This window comes from Paramormyrops kingsleyae, chromosome 9 (assembly GCF_048594095.1).
Source record: "Paramormyrops kingsleyae isolate MSU_618 chromosome 9, PKINGS_0.4, whole genome shotgun sequence".
In the NCBI taxonomy this organism is placed as follows: domain Eukaryota; kingdom Metazoa; phylum Chordata; class Actinopteri; order Osteoglossiformes; family Mormyridae; genus Paramormyrops; species Paramormyrops kingsleyae.
The window spans coordinates 16,176,743-16,204,239 of NC_132805.1; the positions used below are offsets into that span (position 1 = coordinate 16,176,743).

General features: G+C 39.7%; 2 protein-coding genes across 12 annotated transcripts; one reads left to right on the plus strand and one right to left on the minus strand.

Moving 5' to 3' along the window:
• Positions 1-1,020: 1,020 nt before the first annotated feature.
• lin37 (lin-37 DREAM MuvB core complex component) lies at positions 1,021-7,815 on the minus strand. 8 transcript variants are annotated; one of them, XM_072716440.1, is made up of 11 exons: positions 7,763-7,815; positions 7,515-7,592; positions 6,881-6,915; positions 6,683-6,758; positions 6,522-6,572; positions 6,059-6,088; positions 5,858-5,943; positions 5,493-5,654; positions 5,213-5,343; positions 4,902-4,975; positions 1,021-1,418 (listed from the first exon to the last, which is right to left on the minus strand). In XM_072716440.1, the coding sequence occupies exons 3-11, from the start codon at positions 6,912-6,914 to the stop codon at positions 1,340-1,342; spliced, it is 723 nt and encodes a 240-aa protein (XP_072572541.1). In that variant the 5' UTR covers position 6,915; positions 7,515-7,592; positions 7,763-7,815; the 3' UTR covers positions 1,021-1,339. The 8 variants fall into 8 exon arrangements, with proteins under 8 accessions (XP_072572541.1, XP_072572538.1, XP_072572536.1 ...); XM_072716437.1 differs by having other exon boundaries at positions 6,881-6,933; XM_072716435.1 differs by having other exon boundaries at positions 6,881-7,053.
• A 137-nt stretch (positions 7,816-7,952) lies between these two features.
• Positions 7,953-26,624, plus strand: proser3 (proline and serine rich 3). Of its 4 annotated transcripts, none has more exons than XM_023792253.1 (14): positions 7,953-8,248; positions 8,552-8,607; positions 8,710-8,818; positions 8,970-9,244; positions 9,614-9,759; positions 12,307-12,392; positions 13,116-13,198; positions 20,606-20,736; positions 20,956-21,059; positions 21,363-21,796; positions 22,071-22,320; positions 22,402-22,573; positions 26,263-26,344; positions 26,496-26,624. In XM_023792253.1, exons 2-14 carry the CDS (start codon positions 8,597-8,599, stop codon positions 26,548-26,550), a joined length of 1,938 nt encoding a protein of 645 aa, XP_023648021.1. In that variant the 5' UTR covers positions 7,953-8,248; positions 8,552-8,596; the 3' UTR covers positions 26,551-26,624. The 4 variants fall into 4 exon arrangements, with proteins under 4 accessions (XP_023648021.1, XP_072572544.1, XP_072572543.1 ...); XM_072716443.1 differs by having other exon boundaries at positions 22,071-22,248; XM_072716442.1 differs by having other exon boundaries at positions 22,095-22,320.
• The last annotated feature ends 873 nt before the right edge of the window (positions 26,625-27,497 follow it).

The following is a 27,497-nucleotide window of genomic DNA, read 5'->3' on the forward strand; positions in this document are numbered from 1 at the left end:
GCTGAGTAGGAAGAACCAAAACTCAGGCTAGAGCAAGGAGACATTAACCAGAATGAATGTAAATATGCTTGTTGCAGGTGTGGGTAATAATACATAACAATGGCCTGGAGAAGGAAATGGGTAAATGACCACACCTATAGCATGATTATGTGCTGTGTGTAACAATAAAACCATTTCAAATATTTGCCAATTGGTTGTGGGTGACCACTCCAGAATGTATACAGAAAAGTAAAAAAATTTCCTGGTACACTGGGTTCTGTCTGCAGAAATGTATTACAATATAAAGCCATTAGAGTGTCTTAATTTGAAAGTGAAAATACTATAACTCAGGCCTTGGACACACTGTAATAAAGTAACAACAGATTAGAGAAATCTGCTCAGAGCATTGCAAATTTCTCTCACAGAAATACATTTTAATCCATGTTATATTATAACAACTGTAAAATCAGTAAACTGTCCAAGTGACACGCCTGTTTGTGGTCAGATAAATATTTGTGGGTTAAAGGAGCTACTTTGTCCTCTTCATCCAGAAGTTGTGGAAATATCCACACGGCCTCTGACTGACTGCACACACCCCGAGACAGAATATCCACACACCCTCTGGATGGCTCCACGCACACCCCGAGTCAGAATATCCACACTGCCTCTGGATGGCTCCACGCACACCCTGAGTCAGAATATCCACACTGCCCCTGGCTGGCTGCACATACACCCCGAGTGAAAATATTCGCACTGGCTCTGGCTGCTGGCCCATGTGTTCCTTTCCTTCCATTCACTCTGCTTTAACCAAGATGTCTATATAAGGGAAGCACTGGCCCTAAAGGCATTTGAATTATTTCACTTAGAAAGCTGAGTGTCATGTGTTTTTAAAAAACATTAGCTTAAACTGTACTTGACTTGTTAAATACTCTAAATACTTTAGGTAACTATTTCATATATTTGTGGGATAAACGCCAAGCATGCTTAATGCATTTCTATAAAAGAAAAATGGCAAAAATCAAATGAAGACATACTAGAACATTCACATTTTTAAAATACTGTATTTTTCTGAAGACTAATAATGCACCCCATTTCAAAGAATTTGGACTCAAACCGATGCATTGTCAAATTAAATTTTAACCATATAAAAATTGACAAAGCTAACATTGTTTTAATCACCTCACACCAGAGTGGCAGTCTCTTTATTATATGAATATAACCCATAGGAAACAACTACTACAAACTGAATTACTACACTCAGCAAGCTGTAGGCTCTAGGAATCTCCTCCCGCTAAGTTAAATGGCTGTGTTGTCCTGTGCTTTTCTGCCACACGAGACCTGGGAAGCATTGCGGGCACTGCTAACGTTCATACATCTCCTTCAGGATCTTGATGCTTTCGCTGTATCGCAGCTGGTTTTTATTTGAGGCCTCCTTCCATCTGGAGAATCAAAATTATAACTTCAGAAGACTTGTGGATAACTCTGTTTAAGTAACAATTATAGAAGCCTAATGAAATAAAACAGAAAATAAGTTATGCCGATATGTATACCAGGGCATGTGAGCGGAGCGGAGCGGGCGGAATTTGGTCAGAGCGCGGAGCGGTTTTTTAATTAAGGCTGGAGCGGTCGCTTTGTCTCGCTCCAATTTCGCTCCGATACCGCTCACACTACAATTCTGAGGCGTGCCCAAATCTACCCAGAATTCATCTGTACAATTATCAAGACTGTTACACAAATTGGCCGAGATGGAATTCGCAAAGTATTTCACAAAGGAAACTGATAAATCATACAAGTGTACTATTCTTATCAAACGTATAGATGACAAGAATGTACAGCAAGAACAACAATGTGGTGAAACTGTTTCAGTGAGTAAAGATTCACTTTGGAATCACTTTTCTCAGAAACATGAGTGTGCTACGCGAACAAGCGGAAGCCAGAGCAAAACGCGTGCAAGTTTTATATGGTTGTAGCATATCAAGTCTATAAAGTAAATTAAAGTATAAAAGCCTATAAAGTAAATTAAAGTAAAAAAGCCTATAAAGTAAATATTGGTAATCAAATACATTCGTTTTGTCATTCAAAGTAGGTCTAATAAGATTTTTTTTTTTTATTTCACGTAACGTAAAATTTTATTTTAGAGACGTGCTGCATCAACAGGAAAAAAATTGAGGAATTTAAAACGTGTCTGTATATTCTTTAGGCTATTAAGCCCACTGATTCCTTTATTTTTAAGCCTATTTTTGTGTGGAATGCCATTTCCAAACCTGTCCGTTGTTACCGATAGGTTGCTTAAAAATAAATATTTTCTGTTCTGACTGGCAATGTTGCCGTTGCTCATATTTCTTTATGACATAAGGCTTCGGTTTAAGGTGACATTTGTTAGGCATGCAGATTATTTGTCCCTCTTTTAAATTAGAGCGAGCGTGGAGCGATTTGACTGGAGCGGGAGGACATTTTAGAGGAGCGAGGAGCGGTGTTGAGCGGAGCGGCTTAGTGCGAATCAGAGCGGAGGAGCGGGCATAGCCAACAGCCTCGTGAGCGAGGAGCGGAAATTCTCACCGCTCCGCTCCGCTCACATGCTCTGATGTATACTGAACAAAAATATAAATGCAACACTTAGTTTTGTTCCTATTTTGCAGCAGTTTGAAAAAAAAAAAAACAGTATTTTCTGTAGGCATTCAAGGAGCATATGTCTTTCAAAGATTGCAAAATAAATACAGAAAAAACTAACAAAGAAGTATTAGTAATCCATCTACTGCACAGGTGTGGCATATCAACATGTGGAATGAGCAGCAAAACCACTACACAGCATTTCCTTATTATGGAGACTATGAAAGGGCAGTTTATTTAAAGAACACAATGCCCTTGTTGCTTCAGTTTTTGTAGGACAGTGCCATTGGCATCCTTGTCATAGTGATGTCCACTAGAGCTGTTGCCTCTACTTTTGGCAGAACATCCAACTGGCTTCACAGTTATAATCTAAAGTAATCTGCTCACTCACCACACATGTAACTAGGGCTGGACGATATGGCAAAATATTTTATCATAATTTTTTTCTTATCAAATGATGTTAAGTGTCACAAGTGTCACAATATCATTCAAGTCATTGAAGTAAAAAATAATAATAATGATCTATTTTTTCTGAAAAATCCCTCAGAATTCATATTCAGAACATAAAAAGGTGACAACTTGAATGGACTGTCAACTGAAATCTAATTTAAATAAATAAATATTATGAAAATAAACTTTTTTGTTGTAGGACGCAGCACAAGAAAAAGCCAACAGCACATTTTGTAGTTCATTTTTTTTCCTCTGACTACCTCCTTGTTTGTTCCAGAGAAATTCTAAAATTCATATGTAAAGGCACTTACATATCAAAGTAGAGGCAACAGCTCTAGTGGACATCACTATGACAAGGATGCCAATGGCACTGTCCTACAAAAACTGAAGCAACAAGGGCATTGTGTTCTTTAAATAAACTGCCCTTTCATAGTCTCCATAATAAGGAAATGCTGTGTAGTGGTTTTGCTGCTCATTCCACATGTTGATATGCCACACCTGTGCAGTAGATGGATTACTAATACTTCTTTGTTAGTTTTTTCTGTATTTATTTTGCAATCTTTGAAAGACATATGCTCCTTGAATGCCTACAGAAAATACTGTTTTTTTTTTTTCAAACTGCTGCAAAATAGGAACAAAACTAAGTGTTGCATTTATATTTTTGTTCAGTATACATCAGAGCATGTGAGCGGAGCGGAGCGGTGAGAATTTCCGCTCCTCGCTCACGAGGCTGTTGGCTATGCCCGCTCCTCCGCTCTGATTCGCACTAAGCCGCTCCGCTCAACACCGCTCCTCGCTCCTCTAAAATGTCCTCCCGCTCCAGTCAAATCGCTCCACGCTCGCTCTAATTTAAAAGAGGGACAAATAATCTGCATGCCTAACAAATGTCACCTTAAACCGAAGCCTTATGTCATAAAGAAATATGAGCAACGGCAACATTGCCAGTCAGAACAGAAAATATTTATTTTTAAGCAACCTATCGGCAACAACGGACAGGTTTGGAAATGGCATTCCACACAAAAATAGGCTTAAAAATAAAGGAATCAGTGGGCTTAATAGCCTAAAGAATATACAGACACGTTTTAAATTCCTCAATTTTTTTCCTGTTGATGCAGCACGTCTCTAAAATAAAATTTTACGTTACGTGAAATAAAAAAAAAAAATCTTATTAGACCTACTTTGAATGACAAAACGAATGTATTTGATTACCAATATTTACTTTATAGGCTTTTTTACTTTAATTTACTTTATAGGCTTTTATACTTTAATTTACTTTATAGACTTGATATGCTACAACCATATAAAACTTGCACGCGTTTTGCTCTGGCTTCCGCTTGTTCGCGTAGCACACTCATGTTTCTGAGAAAAGTGATTCCAAAGTGAATCTTTACTCACTGAAACAGTTTCACCACATTGTTGTTCTTGCTGTACATTCTTGTCATCTATACGTTTGATAAGAATAGTACACTTGTATGATTTATCAGTTTCCTTTGTGAAATACTTTGCGAATTCCATCTCGGCCAATTTGTGTAACAGTCTTGATAATTGTACAGATGAATTCTGGGTAGATTTGGGCACGCCTCAGAATTGTAGTGTGAGCGGTATCGGAGCGAAATTGGAGCGAGACAAAGCGACCGCTCCAGCCTTAATTAAAAAACCGCTCCGCGCTCTGACCAAATTCCGCCCGCTCCGCTCCTCGCTCACGCTCCGCTCCGCTCACATGCCCTGATATGTATATATTATGCACTCAAATATGTATTTGTATACATACACACTGCAAATATGCATTTATTTTTCTCATGAAAATGCATGGCTACTGTAATACAAGTACACTAAAGATTATACAATTAGAATTAACTTACTTCTGTCTAATTTTTTTCCATCGTTCCATATGGTTATATACCAGGGGTATGGACACAGGAACAGTATCAAATGGCTGGAACAAATAAATACAAAAGAGAGCTTCATCTAGTACCAAAAACCAATGAATACATTTCATTCACCCAAGTAGTTTATTCTGTAGTGCTATGTAAAGTGTTCATTGTCCTTCAGAGTGTAAAAAGACAACAAAATTAAACACTGAAATGAATTACTTTTTAATCCTGCTGATTTGCTTTCAAACAAGAAAGATAAACTGGCCACCCACATCATCGTCTGAGATAACACCCTTTACCTTGGCAGCAGTGGATTTCTCTGTAGGAGGGATACGAAGGTTGATAGGCTCCCCAGAGGGACCAATAGGAGAGGGGGAAGGTGGGGGCAGCCGATACACGTTTTGTCCCTTTCCATTGAGCATGTCCACAACCTAAGGTGCAGAAAAAGGAATAAAATAAAACCTCATCATGCAACTGGAAAAGCATAATATGATGTGATCCATCTAGCATTGAAATATCTTAGTCCATACAGTTTAATTCTCAGTTCAAAGTTTGGCACATATATTAGTAATGCACTTTCTTCTTCCTCTCCAAGGCTGTGAGAGGGACTGGAGGAAGCTGCCCGCTCCCTGACTGTGGGGTTATTCCGCATCCAGGCCCGGCAGATAGGATAAAGAGGGGTGCTGGTGTTGAACTGGGCCAGATCCACACTGCGGTCAAACAGCTTGATGATGTAGGCATCTGAGTGAAGAGAGAACATGCGGGGGGGGGGGGGGGGGGGGGGGTTCAGGAGAGTAAGCGAAGCAGGGTTGGTGGCAGGAGGTAAATGTGGCAGAGGACAATGGAAAACAACATAAAAGGAATCTCAAGGGTAGATGGGAAGAATTACACACAAAACCTCCCAATTCTTATTATACACTGGCTGTACTCAGTAAGACATTTACTCTGCTTGTGCTGGTTGCTCTCCGACAACCCATCATCCATCTCCTTGCGTTTCTTCCGTCGATGCTGTGGGAATCGTGATGATGGTCTGTAACATCAACCAAATTGATCATTTGTTAAAACTACAAGTTTAAAATGATCATTTTCTGGCAAATATTGAACATTAGACCTAAGACCATGCACAAAAAAAATCACTGACTCACCGCTTCCCAGCAGAAGACGGAGACAAATCTCTGTGAAGTACACATCGGTATCAGCCAAGACAGGCTTTCATTTTACAGTGAAGGTACTTTTTATAATAATGAGAGGTCAGCGACGGACCTTAAACCACCAAACCCAATACATTTCAATCTAATGTAAAGAAACATTATAATCCACTTGTAGATATCTTCAAAAGTCCCAGTTACTTTAGAGCTCCTTTGCAATTGACCTGTTTAGTATACAGGCTATGAGTGCTGCAGACCACAAGTTTTCAAATACTGCACAAATCTATGTCATGTCATATTTATGCTGTGTTATCTTATGTTGACATTTAGCAAAAGCATGAATCTTAAATCAAGGGCACTCATTTACATTATAATGATTTTATAGATTATTATCATTGGAATAATTTTAAGAAAAGAACATTTAATTTACATATTATATATATAAAAAAGTGAATCATACTTGCTCAGAGAATCTGTTGCCATCTTTCCAGAATCATCTTCATTTTGTTCTCTGGAACACATAATATAAGGCAGAAAGAGATCACCACAGCAACAAGTGAAGTATTTGAGAATATAATCAGAGTACAGTCAACAAAAGCAATTAGACAGGTATAAACTGACCGCTCACTATCACTCTTTTCAACAAGACCTTGCAGCACCGCGTCCAGGCGTCCCCGCGCTCCAGTTGTTTCTGCATCTTCCATAGCATGGGAAGACAAACATGCTGTAACATTCAAGCACTGTACGTTTGCTCTTTGGGCCTTGTACAGGTGTTAAAACGTATCCTCCTTGTACAGGTGTTAAAACGTATCCTCTTACCTGTCTTTTCTGCTTTGATTTTCACGTGTAGCATTCTTGAAAATCGAAGACAGCTAACAGTCACAAACCGCATATAAAGCAGAGGAGTCAAACTCAAATATTTATCAATCCCCCTCCCGAATTGTTCAGGCAGTGCAGTATGAAGTCGACTATATTAGCTAGTTAGCCATGACCTAATGAAAAGATCCATGAAATATGGCATTAAAAAAAAGACTATGCATGAGGACAGAAGGAACTACTCAACCGATATTCAATTCGCTTTACTACCCTTTCTGATTACAACGGTTTGCTAACAATGAATACTTGGTTAAATTAACACGCTATATATAAAATAAACATTACTATATTTACTAATTACGTCTACCTCTGAACATTTATGTAAAATATCAGTCAACCACGAACTAGCAGTAAAATACAAACCATATGTTTACTGTCCCTGCGATAATAGTGGCTATATAAATATTGCCTAGCGAGGTCAGTAGTCCGTTATGACAAATTTAGGTACCATGCCATTACGGGATTGACATCAAACAAGAGCAGGTAACTACCAAAAATAATAGAGTAATTGTTATACAGCGCGCTTCCCAATGCTGGGCTTTAAATACTTATTAACTGACAAGGCTAACGTACTTACCGTACAAGTCAGCAAAAATATTGCAGCGAGCTTCCCAGTTGCTAGTGAACCGAACTGGTGATGGTACCGTACCTGGTTCTGTAAAAATATAATATGTCAACCAGAAATCTACCTTAATATCAGCTTATTGTACATCATACAAAGATAGACCTCGTTTATAAAAGTGTACATCAAGCAATCGCTACCCTAAACAACACTGTTAGTGAACACTGGGAATCAAACTTATGTTTGTTCATATAAATAGCTACGTTTACTCTCCTGTCTCCTGCGACGGACTTTCCTCTTCCGCGCGCAATCGGATTAGTTTTCGTTTATTGGTTGAATTAAGGGACAACCTCTTAAGATCATTGGTGTTCTGCAATTTCACTCACTAAACTCCTGTATTCAGATTGGTCAATGCTCCTCCTTGCGTAATTTCATTGACTGATACTACATTTCCCATGATCCTAGTCATGACGACCTATGAAAACGGACTATATGATATAAAAATACTAGCCCTTTCTAACGCTTTCTTTCAATGTGTATTTAGTAGTGCATGATTAAATGGTACTTTTTAGCGGAAATCAAAGAAGTAAAATATTTTTGTTGGTTTTACTTTTAGTTGCTCGGCAACCACACAACTTTGAGTTTGGCGCGGTTTAGCTAGTAGCAGTTGCAACAGGAACGGAAAAGGAGACGAGATTATTGTAAAGTGGACAAAGCGGAATGCAGCCACCATTTGGTTTCTTAAATAGGTACTGTATACTGCGGCATGTGATATGCTTTATAGTTAAAGTGATTACGTAATTGTTTGGGGACAAATACTTGCGCAACTTTAAGTATTTGACATGCATTCTGCTAGTTACTCCCCTAAAACATATTTCTTCAATTTCATTACTATACTTAACTGAGAAGCGTTGTGCGATTTTATGTATGACGTTTTTTCGTCTTACATGTATGTCTGATCAGTTACTCGCATAATGATATACGCGTATGTCATATTATTCTTTGTTATTTTGGACATATGTGTCTTAATTCTGGTTTTTATTAAAACTTAGATTGCGTGAACAAAGAGCCATATCGGTGACTTGAATTGAGCTGCTATGAAGTCCAGGTAATAACGCCCTTGAACTGTCTGTAAGAATGGTTCGTGAAATTTAATGATTCAATGAGGAAATTCTGCCCATTGTTTGATGATTACTATCTTTCTCCTCAGTGGTGCGATATTCAACAAAAGGAACCCATTCCCCACAAATCCTGCCTTACCCAAAACTCATTACAACCCCTCTCTCATCCAGAAACTTTCTAAGCAGCAGAAGAAAACGGTAACACACGAAAGAAATAGTCTCAGTAGTACAAAAAAGGCTATGCACATTTAAACAGTTACAAATTAAATTATGGTTATTTTCTTCATTTATACGTCTTTGAATGTCTCATTTATATTATGGTTCACTTATTTCTGTTTGCTTATTATAGAGCCTAAGTCCAGTACGTCTACCTCAAGCACCCAGCCCACCTCTACCCTGCAGTGATTCAATCAGTGAGGAAGACCAGCAGTCCCTTGCAGCATCCAGTTGTTTTCACCATAGCCTCCCTCCCTCTAAGGGGCTGCATTCCAGCTTCTCTGAGTCATGGCCTTCTACTGACCGGCAGTCCTTCCCAGAAACTGAGGCTCCGGCAGGGGCTGTCCCCTCAGGAGCACCCCAGGTGTTTGCCGCAGCCAAAACTGAAGAGGATTCTGTGTTGGCAAAGTATTTTATGTCCAATTTGATTCTTTATTGTTGTCATTGTACAAGCCAGCGCAGTGAAATTGAGTTGGCAGTTCTCTGAGCGGTGCAAAAAAATAAGACGGCATGTAATGTGAGCAATATGTGCAAAATAACCAATACATATGTGCAAAAGTACAAAGATGATAAATAGTATATAGTGCAAGTCCTTTTGTGCCTGCTTCAGCCTGGTTACCTCATTGGGTTAAAAACTGTTGTTAGGTCTGATAGTATGGGCTTTAATGGCCCAGCGTGTGTTTTTATTATTATTTTTTTACACAGATGTTGCTTAGAGTACAGATCTTGTAATTTACTAAAACAAATGAAGCTAATGTGCTATTAATGAATTTCCAGGTATATTGAACGTTTTCAGCATGGGAGGCCTCAGAGTCGAGAGGAGAGGAAACACTCATTAACCATGGATGGCAGGCAGTCTTTCTGGTGGTTAACCTCATCCCCTTCCCAGCCCACCTCCTCCCAGTCACAGTCCGTACAGCAAGGTATCCCTGCCTGAAATAGTAGTTAGTTTTGTTGGTGAGGATGGAAATGTTCTTTGTCTCTGCTGACTTTTTTTTAGTTAAATCATTTTGAAGTTGCTACATAGATCATGTTCATTTCTTCATTAACAAACTGTTTAAATATTGTTTCTTTTTATTTTCTGTATGAGTGTGTATATATGGAGTAGATTGTGTGCCACCTTGAAATGCAAACACGACAGACAGTTGCTTAAGGTCTAATTGAGGCGACAGCCACTATATCTCAACCGTGCCCCTGTTAATAGGCTACTACCTCACTTCAGAATGTATTTTAGAGCAATATATAAGCAAGAAATATCCTCTCTGCTCCATCAGGTAGAAAGTAACGTTGCGAGCGAGGATTTTGTCATGTATAAGGTAGCGTTGCTCCTAGAACATTTGCAACAGGTGCTTGATGTAACCACATTAGCTCATGTTTCTAATGCGTGTTCCCCGGGCAAGTAAGATCTTGACCTGTGGCCTGTACTACGAAGGGGGTTTAACCAAATCAGACTTAACCCCGAGGTAATTTGCGAACGCGAGGTTAACAAAATCATGTTGACTCCATCGGGGCTAATCAGTACTACGACGCCAGTTAAGAAGTTGATTTGTTAAATCGGTGTTAACTGCATTGGAGTTTGTGCGCGTTCACATATATGAAGCACGTTCGGCAACGCAAGGCACCGTTTGACTCATAGCGCGATCTCCATATGTTTCACGGAGGAAGACTGCATGCTAATTATGCAGCGTTATGAGGAGTTTAAATCAACCCTTTAAAGAAAGTCCAATACCACTGCAGGTAACAAAAGCAGGCAGGCTTGTTGGCAACGTATTGACGACAAAGAAAATGCATACGTACATTTTCACGGTCATAAAACGTGGTCTAAAATATCCCGAGTATTAGACAATGTAGTGTTTTCTGAAAATAATTGAAATACTGTTAATAAATACAGAGGCTAACAGATGCGACACAATTCAGAAGTCACCTATTATATGCTGCTAAGTAATATAATGCTCCCTGAAGTTCCATTACTATATGTTACTCATAATGAAACCTAATGTTAACAATAACTGATCCGATTTCAAATGCAATAGTAGTGGAAAGCGTTCGTCGCAGCAAGTCAAGATGAAATATAGAAACATCATGTCAAGTGGTAGGGCTATGTATTTATATTTCTACTCATTATGAAAGATTTGTGTCTAGCCTCCACTAATAGCGTGTTTCTATGTTTTACAGCTAATAATAAAAGGTGTCTGTTAATATGACACTTAATAGAAGGTGAGCCACTGTTTAACAAACAATTAAATGATTTACAACAGGACAAAACGAAAAAAAGAAGCATATGTGTAGTGAGAAAACGACTTGGAACCTGTCACCGCGGTTAAGTTAGCCTCATATTCGATATTCAGTTTTCTGGCTTTAATATCTTTGCGGAATTAAGTAAGGTGGCCGTTTTTAATGACAGAATTGTGATGTCCAGTACACAGACATCGATGCACACCGATTATTTTTCCGCTTCAAAACATTTTGTGATTTGTGCCAAATCATGTTAATCGCTAATATAATATAGGTCCTTTCAGTTGTAATGATATATGGTGGTTTAGTATTTTGGGCTCATGGCGACTGTTGCACACCCCTTTGTTTCCCAGATTGCTTTACATGCAAATTTTAATTAATTTTTGTATCCGTATACTGTGCAGTCAACAATACATGAATGGGTTAATATCTTTAAAACTAGACAAGACAGGCACATCTAGTGAAGTGTGCTTTGATCAGTGGACAACAGGGAACAATGCACACCCCTTGGGTTTTCAGAATAACTTTCTCTGTAACAGTTATTAATGAATACATTGAATGCATATTATATGCCATTGCTCCATTTCATACATATTAACAGAGAGAGCCCCTCACGATTCGCGCGCCAATGTGGTACGGATCATCCAGGTACGCCGGCATTGTTTTCGGAGAAATTGTAGTGGGAGGGGCGGTGGTCATATAGGGCTGGCTTACGCGGAAACCTCGACTTAAACAAGAACAAAAACTGCTCGGAGCAGTTTTGAGACTTAGGGTAAATTGCCATAGCAACATGTCTCGACTAAAACCTACCCACCTTTCGTAGTACGGGTTAATCGTAAATCGAAAGTTACACCACACGTCATCAAGTTACTCGCAAAGTTACCCCGATAAGCCAGTTACCCCGCTTCGTAGTACAGGCCACTGTTGTCTCAGTCCATATCCTTGACGACGCCCCCCGCTCGCTAGGCAGCTGTGATTGGACCATTCCCTTTAGAAATCTGTGTGAAAAGAAAATGGGAAACCCATTTTTCTAACCATGTTGAGATCCATAGAGATTGCTTGTGATACATTAGCCTAGGGTGTGGGATCCACAAGTAATATTCTTTATTTATTGTTTCTAAATTATTATTGTTGTTGTTATTATTGTTGTTATTATTATTTTAAAAGCAATAACAAATCCACTGTAATGGAGAAATTGTAAATCTGTCTCACCCAGTCTCCATGTCCGTGTTTAGATGAAGAAACTGTGCTGGGTCCGGCTGAGCCCTGCCAGCTCAGTCCTCCTTGTCCACACCTCCTTGACCATGAGCACACCATCATGGTTAGTATGCTGGAGATATAATATCTTTGATCCCATCCTGGGTTGTTTCCTGCCTTGAACCCATAGCTGCTGGGATGAGCTCAGGACCCTCCACAACCCTGAACAGGACAAGTGGTTACAGAATATTGATTGCTATTGTTAATTCAAAGAAAGATTAGTGAGAAAAATCTGTCTTTTCATTTTAATGATCATGCGTGCCAGTAAAAAATAGCTCTGTGGGCTGACTATTGCCCTGGTCAGTTCTTGATGGTTGGTTTTAAAAAAACACAAACATAAAATAATATGCAGTGTTTTCCTCTTCACAATTCAATTTAATGGTTCTTTTTTTCAATTTTGATGGGTTGGTACCCCAAACTGGGTTATTTTCTGCCTGGTGCCCGTAGCTTCCAGGATAAGCTCCAGACCTCTGACCCTGCGATGGATGGATGGATGGATGGGGTTCTTTTTAAATGTATCTATCCAGTCTGTTCCAGCATCCAAATTAGCAAGTAATCCCATTCTTTACATATGACTTAGAATGTGTTCAACATCAGCAGTACTGCTTTATATAGTACCCTTAAATTCCTCTATTTTGCCTAATTGGAATTATGGATAATAATGATTTAGTTAAATACACGCACACACACACACTGTAAAGTAGCAAGTTGCCTTTGGGGTGTATATGGTCTGGTGAATGATTTCAAAGCTAAGACAGGTCTGCTGACTATATTCTTTGTCCTGCAGTGTCTGTCAGATTCAAACTGTGATGCTGGAGAACCAGAGATCCTGCATTTACAAGAGAGGACCAGCAGGCTTCTGCAGAAAAGGTACTATTAAGCTAAAATGCACTACCATTCTGTTCCATAGTTCCCTTTCCCCCTCCCCATTTCATAGACACATGGCCTGCATATACTATAATGACAATATCAAAGAGTTATCGGTCTGTTCTTAACCATGTATTTTTAGGTTTTTCTCTGATATGGAATAATGCAATCCATCCATCCTTCATGACTGCTTTTGCAGTAGAGGGTCCCAGTGAAATGATGATAATCAGAATCATTGGTCTCATTTATCAACCATGTGTATGAACAGTTGTGCATATATGCGTAAACTGCATATATGCACAACTTCACACATAGTATGGTATTTATCCATTTCTTTCCATATGTTGAAATGTGTTTATGTTTATAAACACTCCTGATCACGTGTACACACAAACCTGTAGCGGCAGATAAGCGAAGGAAAATTAATTGGCACATAGGATCAATTGACAAAGAGAATGGTCTAGTTGTGTTCAAACAAAGTATGTGCAGGCAGGTCATGCTAATGACTTATAACGTTCATGGCCAAATAAATAATGTCACTGGCACTAAATATGTTTTACATGACAATGGATGTTCAGTTCAGTTTTGTTTATTTGTCATATGCAAGTTAGCACAGGGTCAACATTGCAATGAAATGTGATTGACGAGAATAAACAAGTCTCTCAGCAATATATTACAGAGAAGTAAGACAACGTTCTCACACATGAAATAAAGTGACAAGAGTGGGCAGCAGTGCAATTGTCGATGATTTAAGGTGGCAGTCAAGTACCAGTATTGCACATAGTAAGAGTTTTTTACTTTTATTTTTATAGTAATAAAGATAAAAATAAAGATAAAATGCAAGGTGTACCTGAGACAATATTTTATGGGAACTGATCGCAAATGCATCCAATGAAGTGTGACGTGTGTGTTCAAGTGTTGTAGTTGAGGTGTCGAATGGCTTGATGATAAAAACTATTTTTTAGTCTTGTAGTCCAAGCAGACAGACTCCTGTATCGTCTGCCGGACGATAACAAGGAGAACAGCTGTCGTGCTGGATGGCTGTGGTCCTTGATGATGCTGTGTGTTTTACGGAGGCACCGCTGGAGATAAATGTCCTGAATTGCAGGGAGACTGATGCCTGTGATGTACTCTGCTGCCTTAAGAACATAAGAACATAAGAACATAAGAACTATACAAACGAGAGGAGGCCATTCGGCCCATCGAGCTCGCTTGGGGAGAACTTAACTAATAGCTCAGAGTTGTTAAAATCTTATCTAGCTCTGATTTAAAGGAACCCAAGGATTCAGCTTGCACTACGTTATCAGGAAGACTATTCCATACTCTGACTACACGCTGTGTAAAGAAGTGCTTCCTTAAATCCAGTTTGAAATGTTCTCCCGCTAATTTCCACCTATGGCCACGAGTTCTTGTATTTGAACTAATGCTGAAGTAACTATTCGGTTGAACAGCATCCAAACCTGTTAGAATCTTATAGACCTGGATCATGTCCCCCCTCAGTCTCCTTTGCTTGAGGCTGAACAGATTTAGCTCAAATAACCTTTCCTCATATGACATTCCTCTAAGACCAGGAATCATTCTTGTGGCCCTACGCTGCACCTTTTCTAAGGCCGCTATGTCCTTTTTAAGATATGGTGACCAAACCTGTACACAATATTCTAGGTGAGGTCTCACCAAGGAATTGTATAATCTTAGCATTACCTCCCTTGACTTAAACTCCACACACCTGGAGATGTACCCCAACATCCTATTGGCCTTTTTTATTGCTTCCCCACACTGGCGAGAATGAGACATGGAAGCATCAACATACACACCAAGGTCTTTCTCATAATCAGCTACCTTTATTTCAGTAGGTCCCATAAAATACCTGTACTTTATATTTCTGCTCCCTACATGGAGTACCTTACATTTGTCTATGTTAAATTTCATCTGCCAGGTGTCAGCCCAGTCACTAATTAAATTAAGATCCCGCTGTAGCTGCTGAGCCGCTAGTTCAGTATCTGCTACACCACCCACCTTGGTGTCATCTGCAAATTTCACCAGTTTACTGTATATATTGGTGTCTATATCATTTATGTAAATTAGGAACAAAAGTGGTCCTAAAATTGAACCCTGCGGTACCCCACTATGAACGCAGGCCCACTGTGACATCGAGCCTCTTATAACTACTCGCTGCTTCCTATCCGTTAACCAGTTATCAATCCAAGTCGCTACAGTTCCTAAAATACCTGTCGCTTTGAGTTTAAGTGAGAGCCTCTTGTGGGGAACAACATCAAAAGCCTTTTGGAAATCTAAATAGATGACATCATAGGCCTTCTTATCATCAACTTCCTGAGTAGCTTCCTCAAAAAACTCCAACAGATTTGTTAAACAGGATCTACCTCTCCTAAATCCATGCTGGCTATCCCTCAAAATGTTATTTGAGTCCAGGTAATCTACCATTTTCTCTTTGATTATAGCCTCCATAACTTTACCAGTTATACAAGTTAGACTGATTGGCCTATAGTTTGACAAATTACTTCTATCCCCTTTTTTGAAAATGGGCGTTATGTTGGCATGCTTCCAATCAGAAGGTACCACACCTTCAGATAAGGATTTTTGAAACAGTAATGTTAAGGGTCGGCAAATAATATCCCTCATCTCTTTTAACACTATAGGTAAGATGCCATCAGGGCCCTGTGATTTATTTATTTTGAGCTTAGCTAGGCTTTGCAAAACATCAGCTTCAGTTATATATATATTAGTTATAGACGATGTTGAATTAGTAATAAGAACTGGTAAGTTACTAGTGTCCTCGACAGTGAATACCCGTGCAAAACTATCATTGAACTCATTTACTATGTCAATGTCGTTTTCAATTATAAGACCCTTACTATCCTGCAGATTAGTAATTTCAGCTTTTAGAGCTCTTTTAGAGTTAAAATACTGGAAGAAACTTTTAACGTCATCCTTAGCCTCCAATGCGATCTTCCTTTCGACATTCCTTTTAGCTCGTCTAATGTCATTTTTTAATTCAGCCTGTAGATTTAGATACTCTTGCTTTATTATGTCATCATCAGTTATTTTCCATCTCTGGAACAAAGCCCTTTTCCTCCTTACTTTATACTTTATGTCCCTATTAAACCACCTAGGTTGCAATTTCCTAGATTTATTCTTGCTAGAAACAGGTATGAAGTCCTCTTGTACTTGCAATAATGTGCTTTTAAAAAATTCCCATGCCTCTTCAACAGTTTTGTTATTTAACTCCATCCAGTTCACGGTTTCTAGTTTTAATCTCATACAATTGAAGTTAGCCTTCCTAACATTATATATTTTTGATTTGGACTTTGCTCTTCGGGCACTAAACTTAACCTCAAATTTAACCATGTTATGATCGCTACTGTCAAGTGGTTCTAAAACATCTAATTTACCAATCCTGTCCTGGTTATTAGACAAAACAAGATCAAGAATGGCATCTCCCCTGGTAGGGGTGTTAACAAACTGAGTAAAAAAACAATCCTGTACTAATTCCACCATCTCAAGTTCATTTTCAGAAGAGCCAGCAACAATGTCCCACTGTATCCCCGGTAGATTAAAATCACCCATAACTACCACATCATTTTTATTGCTCATAATCCTAATATCACTGTATAACAATCTGCTTTCCTCAGCAGCTACATTGGGTGCTCTGTAACAAACACCGACAATTAGGCTATTTGAGTTTGTAGCATCTAATTTTACCCATATAGCTTCCGTACTTTTACTTATATCAGTAAGCTCCCTTGCCTGCAAGATTTCCTTTACATATACTGCAACACCACCTCCCTTCTTACCTATACGGTCTTTACGGAACAATGTGTAACCATCCATATTATATTCTTGTCCATCCTTATCACTCAACCATGTTTCAGTTATTGCTATAATATCATATCACCACTCTCTGTAGTGATTTCCGGCCGCTGGCAGAGCAACTCCCTTACCAGACTGTAATACAGTCTGTCAGCAAGCTCTCGATCGCACTCCTGTAGAAAATTGAGGTGATGTTGGTGTTCACGCCGAACTTCCTCAGTCTCTCCAGGAAGTAGAGCCTCTGGCGAGCTTTCTTGATTACAGTGTATGTGTGAAGGGTCCAGGTGAGATCTTCGGTGATGTTAACTCCGAGGAATCGGAAGCTGCTGACCCTTTCAACCTTGACACCGTAGATGTGGATGGGCTGGTGCAGGGCTAGACATAAGGATTTAGGAGGGCACAGCCACTTTGGCCTTGGCTATTCATATTTTTTCTAGGGCACAAGGCCATTAAGCCTGGGCACAAGGCCAAAATCTGGAGTAAAAATGTTTTTTCATTTATTTAAATTTCATAGGACACCTCGGGCCTTGTGGAGGAATTTTATTTCCATAAAGGATGCATTTTTTTATTTTCAAAAAAGCAGAAACTTTCCAAAAAGGCATTGGGCCAATACTGAGTCACTAATTACCAATTACTGTAATTACCAAGTTTAGACAACCTACGCAATACGACCTTCGATTTGAGACAGAATATATATATATATATATATGTGTGTGTGTGTGTGTGTGTGTGTGTGTGTGTGTGTGTGTGTGTGTGTGTGTGTGTGTGTGTGTGTGTATATATATATATATATATATATATATATATGTGTGTGTGTGTGTGTGTGTGTGTGTATATATATATATATATATATGTATGTGTGTGTGTGTATATATGTGTATATATATGTATATGTGTATATATATGTATATATATGTATATATATATATATATTATATAGATATATATAGCTTTATTTCAAAAAACAAAATCCAACAATAAAGGAGCCGTCAATATTTTTGTATTTGTTTGCTCAGAACACCCGTATTCTTTTAGTGTACATGGCAATTGACTTGATGTTCGTTTTTTGCACACTGCACGCTACCAGTCCTATATCCTCCCAGCAGAGCTTGGTACTTCTCTGAGTCAAATCTGCTCTGCCTCGGCAAATGTTTTTTTACAACACCATCTGACACTTACCTGAACAAAGTAGATAATTTTCAACATTTTGCGGCAGTAGCCGCGAGTTCAGCTTGCTTTCTTTTACGTTCTCGATCTTTGCGAGGCATGGTGACAGCATAAGCAGCAGACGACAACTACACGATGATTACCGAAGAGGACACCTATCTGTTATTCGGAAACCGTCGGATGGCTTTTCCAATCAAAAACGTAACCCCCGATGATGCACCATTGTCATTGCTGTGGCTCCATAGTAGGCTGGACGATACATACCGTACCAGCCAATCATGCGACGAACACATGATCGTATTAGTCCAGAATTCATTGCGGTTCATTCAGTAGTTGGGAATTACGAGATGTGCGGGTCGACCTCGTTTCTCGTATCGAAGGTTGGGTTCGGGTTCAGTACAGATGCATCGATTGTTGACGAGGTAAAGTGGACCTTGTCGTGCGCAAGTCTTTTGTGTAATGAACGTTACTTTCGGTAAAAAGGGGGCATACGGCCAGACAAACATTAAAGGCAGGCCAATCTTGGCCGTAAGGTACTTCAATTTTGAGGAGGCGTGCACAACGGCCATTGAAAGGCACGACGGCCATTGGCCGCGGTGCCGCGGCTTATGTCTAGCCCTGCTGGTGTTCCCCGACTGGTCGTTTCCGGTAGTCCACTATCATTTCTCTTGTTTTGTTGACATTAAGAGAGAGGTTATTCTCCAGACACCATTTGTACAGTGCCATCACCTCCTCTCTATAGGCCATCTCGTCGTTGTCCGTAATGAGGCCTATGATGGTTGTATCATCCGCAAACTTGATGATGCTATTGGACCTGTGTTTAGCGACACAATCGTGCATGAACAGGGAATACAGGAGGGGGCTAAGCACACATCCCTGCGGCGTTCCTGTGTTTAAGATGAGTGATGAGGAAGTGTGTTTACCAACTCTCACCACCTGGGGCCTGTTTGTGAGGAAGTTGATAATCCACATGCACATGGATGGTCCCAGCCCAAGGTTGACGAGCTTCAAGGCAAGTTTTGAGGGGATGATGGTGTTGAATGCCGAGCTGTAATCGATGAAGAGCATTCTTGCATATGTGTACCCCTTTTCCATGTGAGTGAGGGCGATGTGCATTGTCAAGGCGATGGCATCCTCTGTGGCTCTATTTGTTTGATAGGCAAACTAAAGAGGGTCTAGTGTGTCAGGGAGGGAGGAGCAGATGTGACCTTTGACCAGCCGCTCAAGGCACTTCATGATGGTTGATGTCAGTGCAACAGGGCGGTAGTCATTCATACAGGAGACCACTGGTTTCTTCGGGATAGGAATGATGGTGGATGTTTTGAAGGAAGTAGGGACCACCGACTGCCTTAGGGAGAGGTTAAAGATGCTGGTGAACACCCCTGCCAGCTGGTCGGCGCACGCTCTGAGGACCCAGCCTGGGATGCTGTCTGGTCCGGGAGCTTTATGAGGATTTATCTTTTTGAAAGACCATTTCACGTCTTCCGTTTTGAGTATGAGAGTATCAGCCTCACTGCCCCCTGAGGAAACAGGACCTGCTCTTTGTTGTCTCTGTTGATGTGTCTGGCACAATTTATTTTTGGCAACATTCACTTGTTGGTCTGCTGCGGCATATGACACACATTACTTGCTGCAGCCAGTTATACGCAACCACTATGTGTCTTACCTATTTCTCATAGCCTGGGTGCTGGGTAATGGAGGTGCACTGTCAGTGTCACCATCTGGAATGACTCCTGTTAGGAATGTTTCATCTATGAGCTGTGTTACCATTCAGTGGTGACACTGATGTGGTACTTGGGCCACCCCCTGTGGCATGGGTGTGGGGTCTGTGGGCTGCGATCCTTTTTTTGGTGGTCATTTTCATATTGAACCACATCTTCCTCACCACTGCCATCTTATAATTACTGGTGATACAGCATTATCTGCATGTGTCACCTGTTCCCAAGCTAGGTTCTTCTTTAACAGGCCGTTGGTAAAGTCGGCAAGAAATAAGACAGCGTGTTCTGTGGAAGATTGAGGGTGTGTCTTTGTTTAAAGTAGTCTTGCTGTGCATGTGCAGTCACATTTAGAATGCATGAGATTTATCAACATTCATTTTATGTCACTGTTCGTATGCGTGAATGATAAATACCAATTTTCCTGTGTTAATAAAAGTCCCTGTTTGACATTGGGGACATATGGCTCTGACTAAGAACTGTCTATTTATTAGTTTATGGAAAAATAATATTGAGATATATATTGTATATCGCTGTTCAGTTAAATATCGAGAGATGGTTTTTGGTCCATTGCCAAGCCCTAGTTTTTTGGCAGCACAGTTTGTAAAAGTATAGCATTAAATTTTTGGATTGTAATTGGTTTTGAGTGAAATTCACAGTTTGTTCTACTCGCGAGTTTGGCTTTCCTTTGTTCTTTCAGTGAACAGTCTCTCAGCAGTGGCTCTCTGCCTATCAGCTCTGAAGGCCTCGGTTCAGACATTTCCTCTGCAGTCAGTGTAGATGAGCCAGTCCGAAAACCTGCACCTGCCACCACTATTGACTTAACCAGTGGTAAGTCTGAAGGCCCCAGACCTGCAGTCCATAAGAGCTGCGATAAAGTTAACAGATTTTCAGGGGGCAGCTCAGGCAATTTTTTTCCATAGTGTGTTTAGTTGATTTTTTTTATATATTGTCCTGTTTACATTATCCTGGTAATCCCATCAGGTGTAGCTCTCAGAGCTCAGGTCAAACCCTCTGTGAACCGCCTTTCTGCTTCCTGTCCTTGCCCAGAAGATGACATCCTGTTCCAGTGGCGACTACGCCGCAAGATGGAACAGGCTAGCCAGTGGCCACTGCAAAAGCCTCGGGGTCAAGCTTCACAGCAGCCCAGCACAGTATGTAGACATCTGGTCATTATTAAAAGCCACACTGTTCATCTCAACAGGCACTGAATAATTACATGCTATACAATAGTGTTCTGTCTTTGGGTAATTTTGTCCTTTTTGTAGATTGAATTAAACAAATGGTGCTTACATTTCAGTCATACCATATACAGTGTATGTTTTGTCTAAAATTTCATTTAAAAAGTAGACATTAAATGTTTTAATGTTGATCTTTGTTTGACCTTGTCATCAGGATCATTAAAGTTAAATGGATGTGAATGTAAAGGATATCTAATCCTTCTTTTCCTCATGCAGACACCTTACTTGACTCCTCAAGAGTCAACTCATGGAGGCTTCCAGATGCCTACAGCTACTCCATCCCTCCCTATTTCTAGTCCCATAGTGACAATGCTTCCCAGTGACCTCACCATTCTACCCCGTATGCATCTTCTTTGCAATATGCAGCCCTGCTTACTTCAGCACCCACAGCTCACTGTCCAAAGAGGAAGTTTCGGAAAGCCTGTCTGTAATCCATCGCAAACCCAGGCTGAATCCACTGAATGCAGCCCTGAGACTGTCCCCAGCAAAAACTTCTCTTCTCTGCCTCCTGTGTCATCTGACACTGCTGAGGATGAGCAGGCACATCCAGGAGCTAACACTAGGAGACTGAGGAAGGTGTCACAGGAAGTCCAGACTGAGCAAAATCTGGAATCCACAGTGCCATCCTGCAACAAGAGAAACATACCTAGGTATAACCGGATGTTAAACAAATTAATTTTCCTATATGCATTTTTTATATTTGCTTTGATCTCTAAAAGCAGTAAAAATTTTAAATTTAGTTGATTTCAGTGAGGTCTGTCAATACTTGCAAAAAATTGCTTTTAAAAAAACTGGGATCATTTTAATCAGTAAAAGTTTCTGCTAGAAATTAATTCATGCTTCATGAAATTGTCCAGAAATTAAATCATTTAATCATTTTTTCATCTTTTTACTTTAACAAAGTGGTAAATAATTATCTTTTAGACACACTATAAAACCATCTTCTAGACACCATGCCAGAGGGGAAGGGGGACCACAGGCTGATCATAAAATGGAAGCTCAGCTTGGGTGTGGTGCTACCAGTGACAGCAAAAGGCAAGAGGTGGTGACCTCATGGCCACAGAAATCCACCAGACGAGGAAGTAAATCGGAAGGAAATGAGGTATCAAGATGCAGGGATCGTAAAGGCGACCAAACGCCACCACCATCTCCCATACACAGCACTCTAGGACAGGTGAAGACAACAAACCATTTAAATGTGTATAGCTGCGTTCTTAACTATTTTAGTAATATGTGCTGATTATTAAATTAACAGGTGGTCTCGGAGGTACTTTTCTCAGCACCAGATTCCCCTATTGAAGTCAAGACTCTGGGCTTCTCCAGTTCGCCCAGAAGCACGCCTCCTGCACCTCCACAGTCTCCAGCAGCTGACACCAACAGATTGCAGCCCCCTGAGGCCATCGTCCAGCTGTTACGTGAGGCTGAAGGTGGGGAAGGTGGCTATTTCACCGCTACTTAATCTCAGTGTAATCTCACAAAACTGTACTCGAGATGAAAATAATAGCAAAAATAAATTAAATTTCATTCATTCATTCATTTATTTATTTATTTACTTACAATATTATTGTTTGTTTATATCGCTTGGCCCTTTCACGCCAGGGCTGGTGCCCGTGCCGAACCTAAACTCCGGCCCTGTCGTTGCATTCACACCAAAAATAAACGATGTGGTGCCGTTATATACGGACTGGAGCTCACTTTTCTGGCCCTGAAAGATTGCTGGGTCAGAGTTGGGAGCGTGTGACGTCAGGAGGCGAGGTTAGAGTCGTCAGAGGGGAAAGCAAGTTTACGAAGCAATGCGGAGTGAGTTGGAAAAGGCAGGGGTTATCAGAATAACGAGCAAGTCGTGAACAAGATTTTTTTTAAATGAAAAAAATACAGTAAGTCGAAAAGAGAACTAAATAAAAACTGTGCTGGCTGCCCTAAAAATAAATATCGTATTTGGAAACCGACCTGCTATCCGGGTGACTGGAGCACTGATCTTGCCGACCGCTTTGGAGGAATCGGAAACATTGTTTTTGTCGTGTCTACTTGTAATGTGACTATGAACTTTAATTACGTTTGGTGTATATTGGATGCCTTCCAAGGATCCGTCAAACAAAATAGCATATCAATAAATGCTCAGTTGTGTTTTCTGTGTCGGACATGTGTTGTGGCAGGGTTGGGCTATATTATGGCGTTAAATTAGTGGCAAAACTCGCGCGTGTATGCACTGGCGAGCAGAATATCCATGCTCTCTACGCGCTCGCGTTTGTACTAGGGGTGTAACAGTACATCGATTTGTATCGATATATCGATTCAACAGCAAATAATCTGATGCATCGATGTGACCGCATAAATATCGATACATGCGTTATTTTCTCGCCTGTTCTAGTATTGTTTTCATGATCCATTCTGACGTATAAATGGTCTACACCAGCGGTGCCCAATAGCTTGATCGCGATCTACTGGTTGATTGCAAAGGTGGTGTGGGTAGATCCGTATGGCATAAAAAATAGAGGATGGATGATGTGTTCAACTGTGCCAGCTGCTGCAAGCTACCGAGTCACCTAGTTATCCTCCAATTTATTTCTACTAAACTTTAGAAAGGGCATAAAAATTAATGGGGGATCTGGACCAAGTAAGAAGCCAAAAACCTACCACTTCAAGGTGGTCTACCATTGCTATTCCGAAGAAGGGAAATGTGGAGCGGCATTTTCTGACTGTCCATAAAAATTACGACATTAACTTCCCTCCGAAAAGTGAGCTGAGAAATAGAAAGGTGAAGGAACTAAAATCCCAGTTCAATTCAAAAATACTTTATCCCAAAGGGAAATTATTATTATTAATAATAATAATAATAGTCATGATAATAAATAATATTAAAGAATACTCAATATTTTTATATATAAATATATGTTTTGCATTTTTATAGTAGGTAGATCATTTTGACTTGGTCATTTATAAGTAGCTTGCAAGCTAGCGTACCTTCAGAGCGTGTGTTTAGTACGGCAGGTGACATAGGACGCTACGCTCAGAGCACACAATCTCCTGAACACGTTGACCATTTAATTTTTCTTTAAAAAAAAAAACTCTCAAAGAAGAATACTGACATACTGTTGATCTTCCTCATTCTACATGCCTGTCCATGCAATGTTTTTTATTTGAATTTATTGCACTTTATTTAACTTGTTCTTGTATCCCAGCGTAGGGCAAGCGAGCAGGGAATGAGAAATCAGGGTCAGGCAGACGGAAATCCAACAAACGGCGGTGGGGGGTGGGGGGTTATTGCAAGCACAGTGCACAGCACATAACACGGGTAAAACTTCAATGACAGATCTGGGCGATTCAATGAATTAAATACACAGGACTAGACGAAACAATAAGAAACAGCTGGGAACAATCGGGAAATAAAAATTAGTCACCATGTTAATGAATTGTTTGATTACATCACATTTAAAGTGATCTTGAAAATCCAAGGGGTGTGCTTATTATCCCCCAGAGTCCACTGATGAAAACACACTCCATAGGACATGGCTGTCCCATTTTGTTTTAGAGCTATTAACCCCTTAGTTGTTGCTCCATTGCACTTTAAGTGGATGCAATATAATAATTAATAACTATTACAGACAAAAATAATATGAAAATCCATATGAGGCTAACTTAACCGCGGTCAGTGACAAGTTATCTTCCTCTTCTACCAAAGCAAATAGCCAATCGTAGTCAATATTTTAAAAAACCAATCAAAGGAGCAGAGATATTAGCCACTGTTCCCGCCTCCAAAGTGTCAAAATTCATCCTGTCGAGCGAGCGAGCTGTGCATACGCGAGCGCGTAGATGGGGTCCAGCGAACACGAGGGCGTAGAGAGGATGGGTTTTCAGCTCGCGAGCGCGGTTCAACTTTTGGCACTAATGTAACGCCGAGCGAGCGAGTGCTGTACAAACGCGAGCGCGTAGAGAGCATGGGGTTTTCTGCTGGGTTTTTATGAGCGCAAGTTTTGGCACTAATTTAACGCCATACTACATACATTGTTGTAATGACAACTTAGCTAACTAATAAGTTAACATTAAATTTTGACCTCTGTGTACCAGCCAGTGATACATAACATACAGCTATCTGCTTTGTTACAGCAATGAAAATATCACTCACACTATCTTGCTTGAAATGTCAGAATTTCAGTGAAATTTACCTATTGTGTCTTCTATGTGCTTGTTTTAAGGTGAAGAGAATGCAGATGGACAGGAGCATCACATTTTATATTTATTCCATGTGAAATATTTACATATTTCCTTATTTGTAAAATAAGTTTAGCAAAATGTTTTATTCTTATCTTCACTCTCCCTATCAAAGTAGCCCCTTAATGCATATTGTGCAGTAGTTCCTTCAGCGTCCGTTATTTTATGTGCATTTGCGCTGGTTTTAAAAGAAATTACTATGCATTTTAACCTTTATATGTTAATTTGTACTTCATTTGCAGTATAAAGGTTAAAATGCACAGTAATTTCTTGTCATAGCAGCACAAAAGCACATAAAATAAGTACGCATTTCTGCTGTTACAATAATCGATTGCCACACGTATCTCTTTTAAAGGTTGAATGCATACATGTGTTTCAGTTATATACATCCCTGCGTATTAGTATGCATGATTCACAGTTCATTCATGAATGCATCTCCAATTGCAACCCACTTTTTAACTGGAACACACAAACGGTAGTTTGTCTTGGTCTGCTGAAGTGCAGGAATAAGTCGTTAGCAGATGTACTCAAATGACTCGTGGGACATTCCAAAATGTTGAATGAACTGTGCTGGGTTAAACCCTGGAACAAGGGGAAAAATTATGTAAGCATCTGCAGCAAATTCAGAAAAGTTTTGCGGCCCTCCATTTTTGCCGTCTCTTCTGAAACAGTACCCCTCCCACAGCAATATGCACATGCTGATGTCATCATTCTACCCTTTCAGCACCAAGCGCGGTGTGAAAGCGAGATGGTTTTTGGTGGGGCTGGTGTGAACTCCAGCTCAGCTCTGGCAAGGACTTGGTGTGAAAGGGGTATCTGAGGGTCCTTGTTTTTAGTGCTACAGATTTTCAAAATAAGTTCTTTTACTAATAGTTTTTCCCTTTTCTTATATGTTTTTCTACAGACTCTGATGGGCTGGAGTTTGAAGATGACCCCTTGCTGCAAGTCCTAAGGCAGCAGAGGGAATGGGTAAAAGAGCAGATCAGGTAAGAGACTGAACTGAGAAAGGGCCGTTGAGTTCATGCAAAATATGGTGCTCTTTGTTAGAAGCTAATTAGATGTGAACAATTTTGCTGTTTTTAAACAAGCTGATATAATCTAAGCAGCTACATTTTCAGATTTTTTTGTCTGTTTCAGTGAAATTGATGCAGTGTTGAATGATCTTCAAGAAACTGGCGATGCCGAGGAATGAACAATCCAGATATGAAATATTTGTATTTGTGCATAAATACAATCACTTATTTAATAAAATAAAGTTTACAACCACCTGGAATGGCATGAAATTTTTATATAACGAAATATGGGGAATTATTAATAGAGGAATAAATATTTGAGGCTCAAATTTTGTGATGATAAAAATGATTTTTTTCCATGCCATGTAACAATCTTGGGTGTTTGTGTGTACATCTTACTGTGTGACAGTTGAACATTACAAATGACTTTTTGGATGTAGGGTTGTGTGTAAACACAATCTTTGGCCTTCAAAAGTACAAATTACAGCTTGCTGTGAATGAAGGGCTGAAAACCTTTCTCCTGCTGTAGTGGAGCAGACATTATTAGGATTCTGTGGAAGGAAATTGATGATAAAAGCCATTGATACAAAAAAGCACTTTGAATTACACTAACTAAATAAGAACACATTGCATTTAATGCTGGAATGAAAACGCATTGCATTTAAGAATGCTTGACTATTTGGGGGTTGTAATTTAATGTGAATGTATATTAAAACATTGAATAGTTCAATTGAAGATATTCCGGTTGGTATTTCATTGGTAAAATAATCAATACAAAAATATTCAACTTCCAGTTCCAAAATATACAGTTTATAAAGTTAACTTTTATAATTCAGTTGCCTGAATTCAGTTAATTTACTTCTACCTCAAAATAAATTACCTCAAAATAAATTTCAAGACAAAAAAATAAAGTTGGGAACATTCAATTCTTCATAATTCACGAGGTACTGTAGTACCCAGTCATCTTATTTTGCTTTACAAATATGCAGCCAAAATTTCAGTGGTTTAAAATATGGTTCGAAAGAGTCAACAGTAAGTGTGCGATAAGTAGGCCAACAAGTTCTGTTGCACCGGTTAATGGAATGGTAGATTTTCTTTGTGTCATGGGACATGAGTGTCCCAAAGT

Excerpts from the sequence above, each read along its gene's own strand:
- proser3 (XM_023792253.1), top strand. Across the intron at positions 8,819-8,969 it reads CTAAGCAGCAGAAGAAAACG|AGCCTAAGTCCAGTACGTCT; the intron begins GTAACACACGAA and ends TGCTTATTATAG. Across the intron at positions 26,345-26,495 it reads TGGGTAAAAGAGCAGATCAG|TGAAATTGATGCAGTGTTGA; the intron begins GTAAGAGACTGA and ends TGTCTGTTTCAG.
- lin37 (XM_072716435.1), bottom strand. The coding sequence starts at position 6,953 with ATGCGGTTTGTGACTGTTAGCTGTCTTCGATTTTCAAGAATGCTACAC. Across the intron at positions 5,944-6,058 it reads CCGTCTTCTGCTGGGAAGCG|ACCATCATCACGATTCCCAC; the intron begins GTGAGTCAGTGA and ends TTGATGTTACAG. Across the intron at positions 5,655-5,857 it reads GAGCAACCAGCACAAGCAGA|ATGCCTACATCATCAAGCTG; the intron begins GTAAATGTCTTA and ends CTCTTCACTCAG.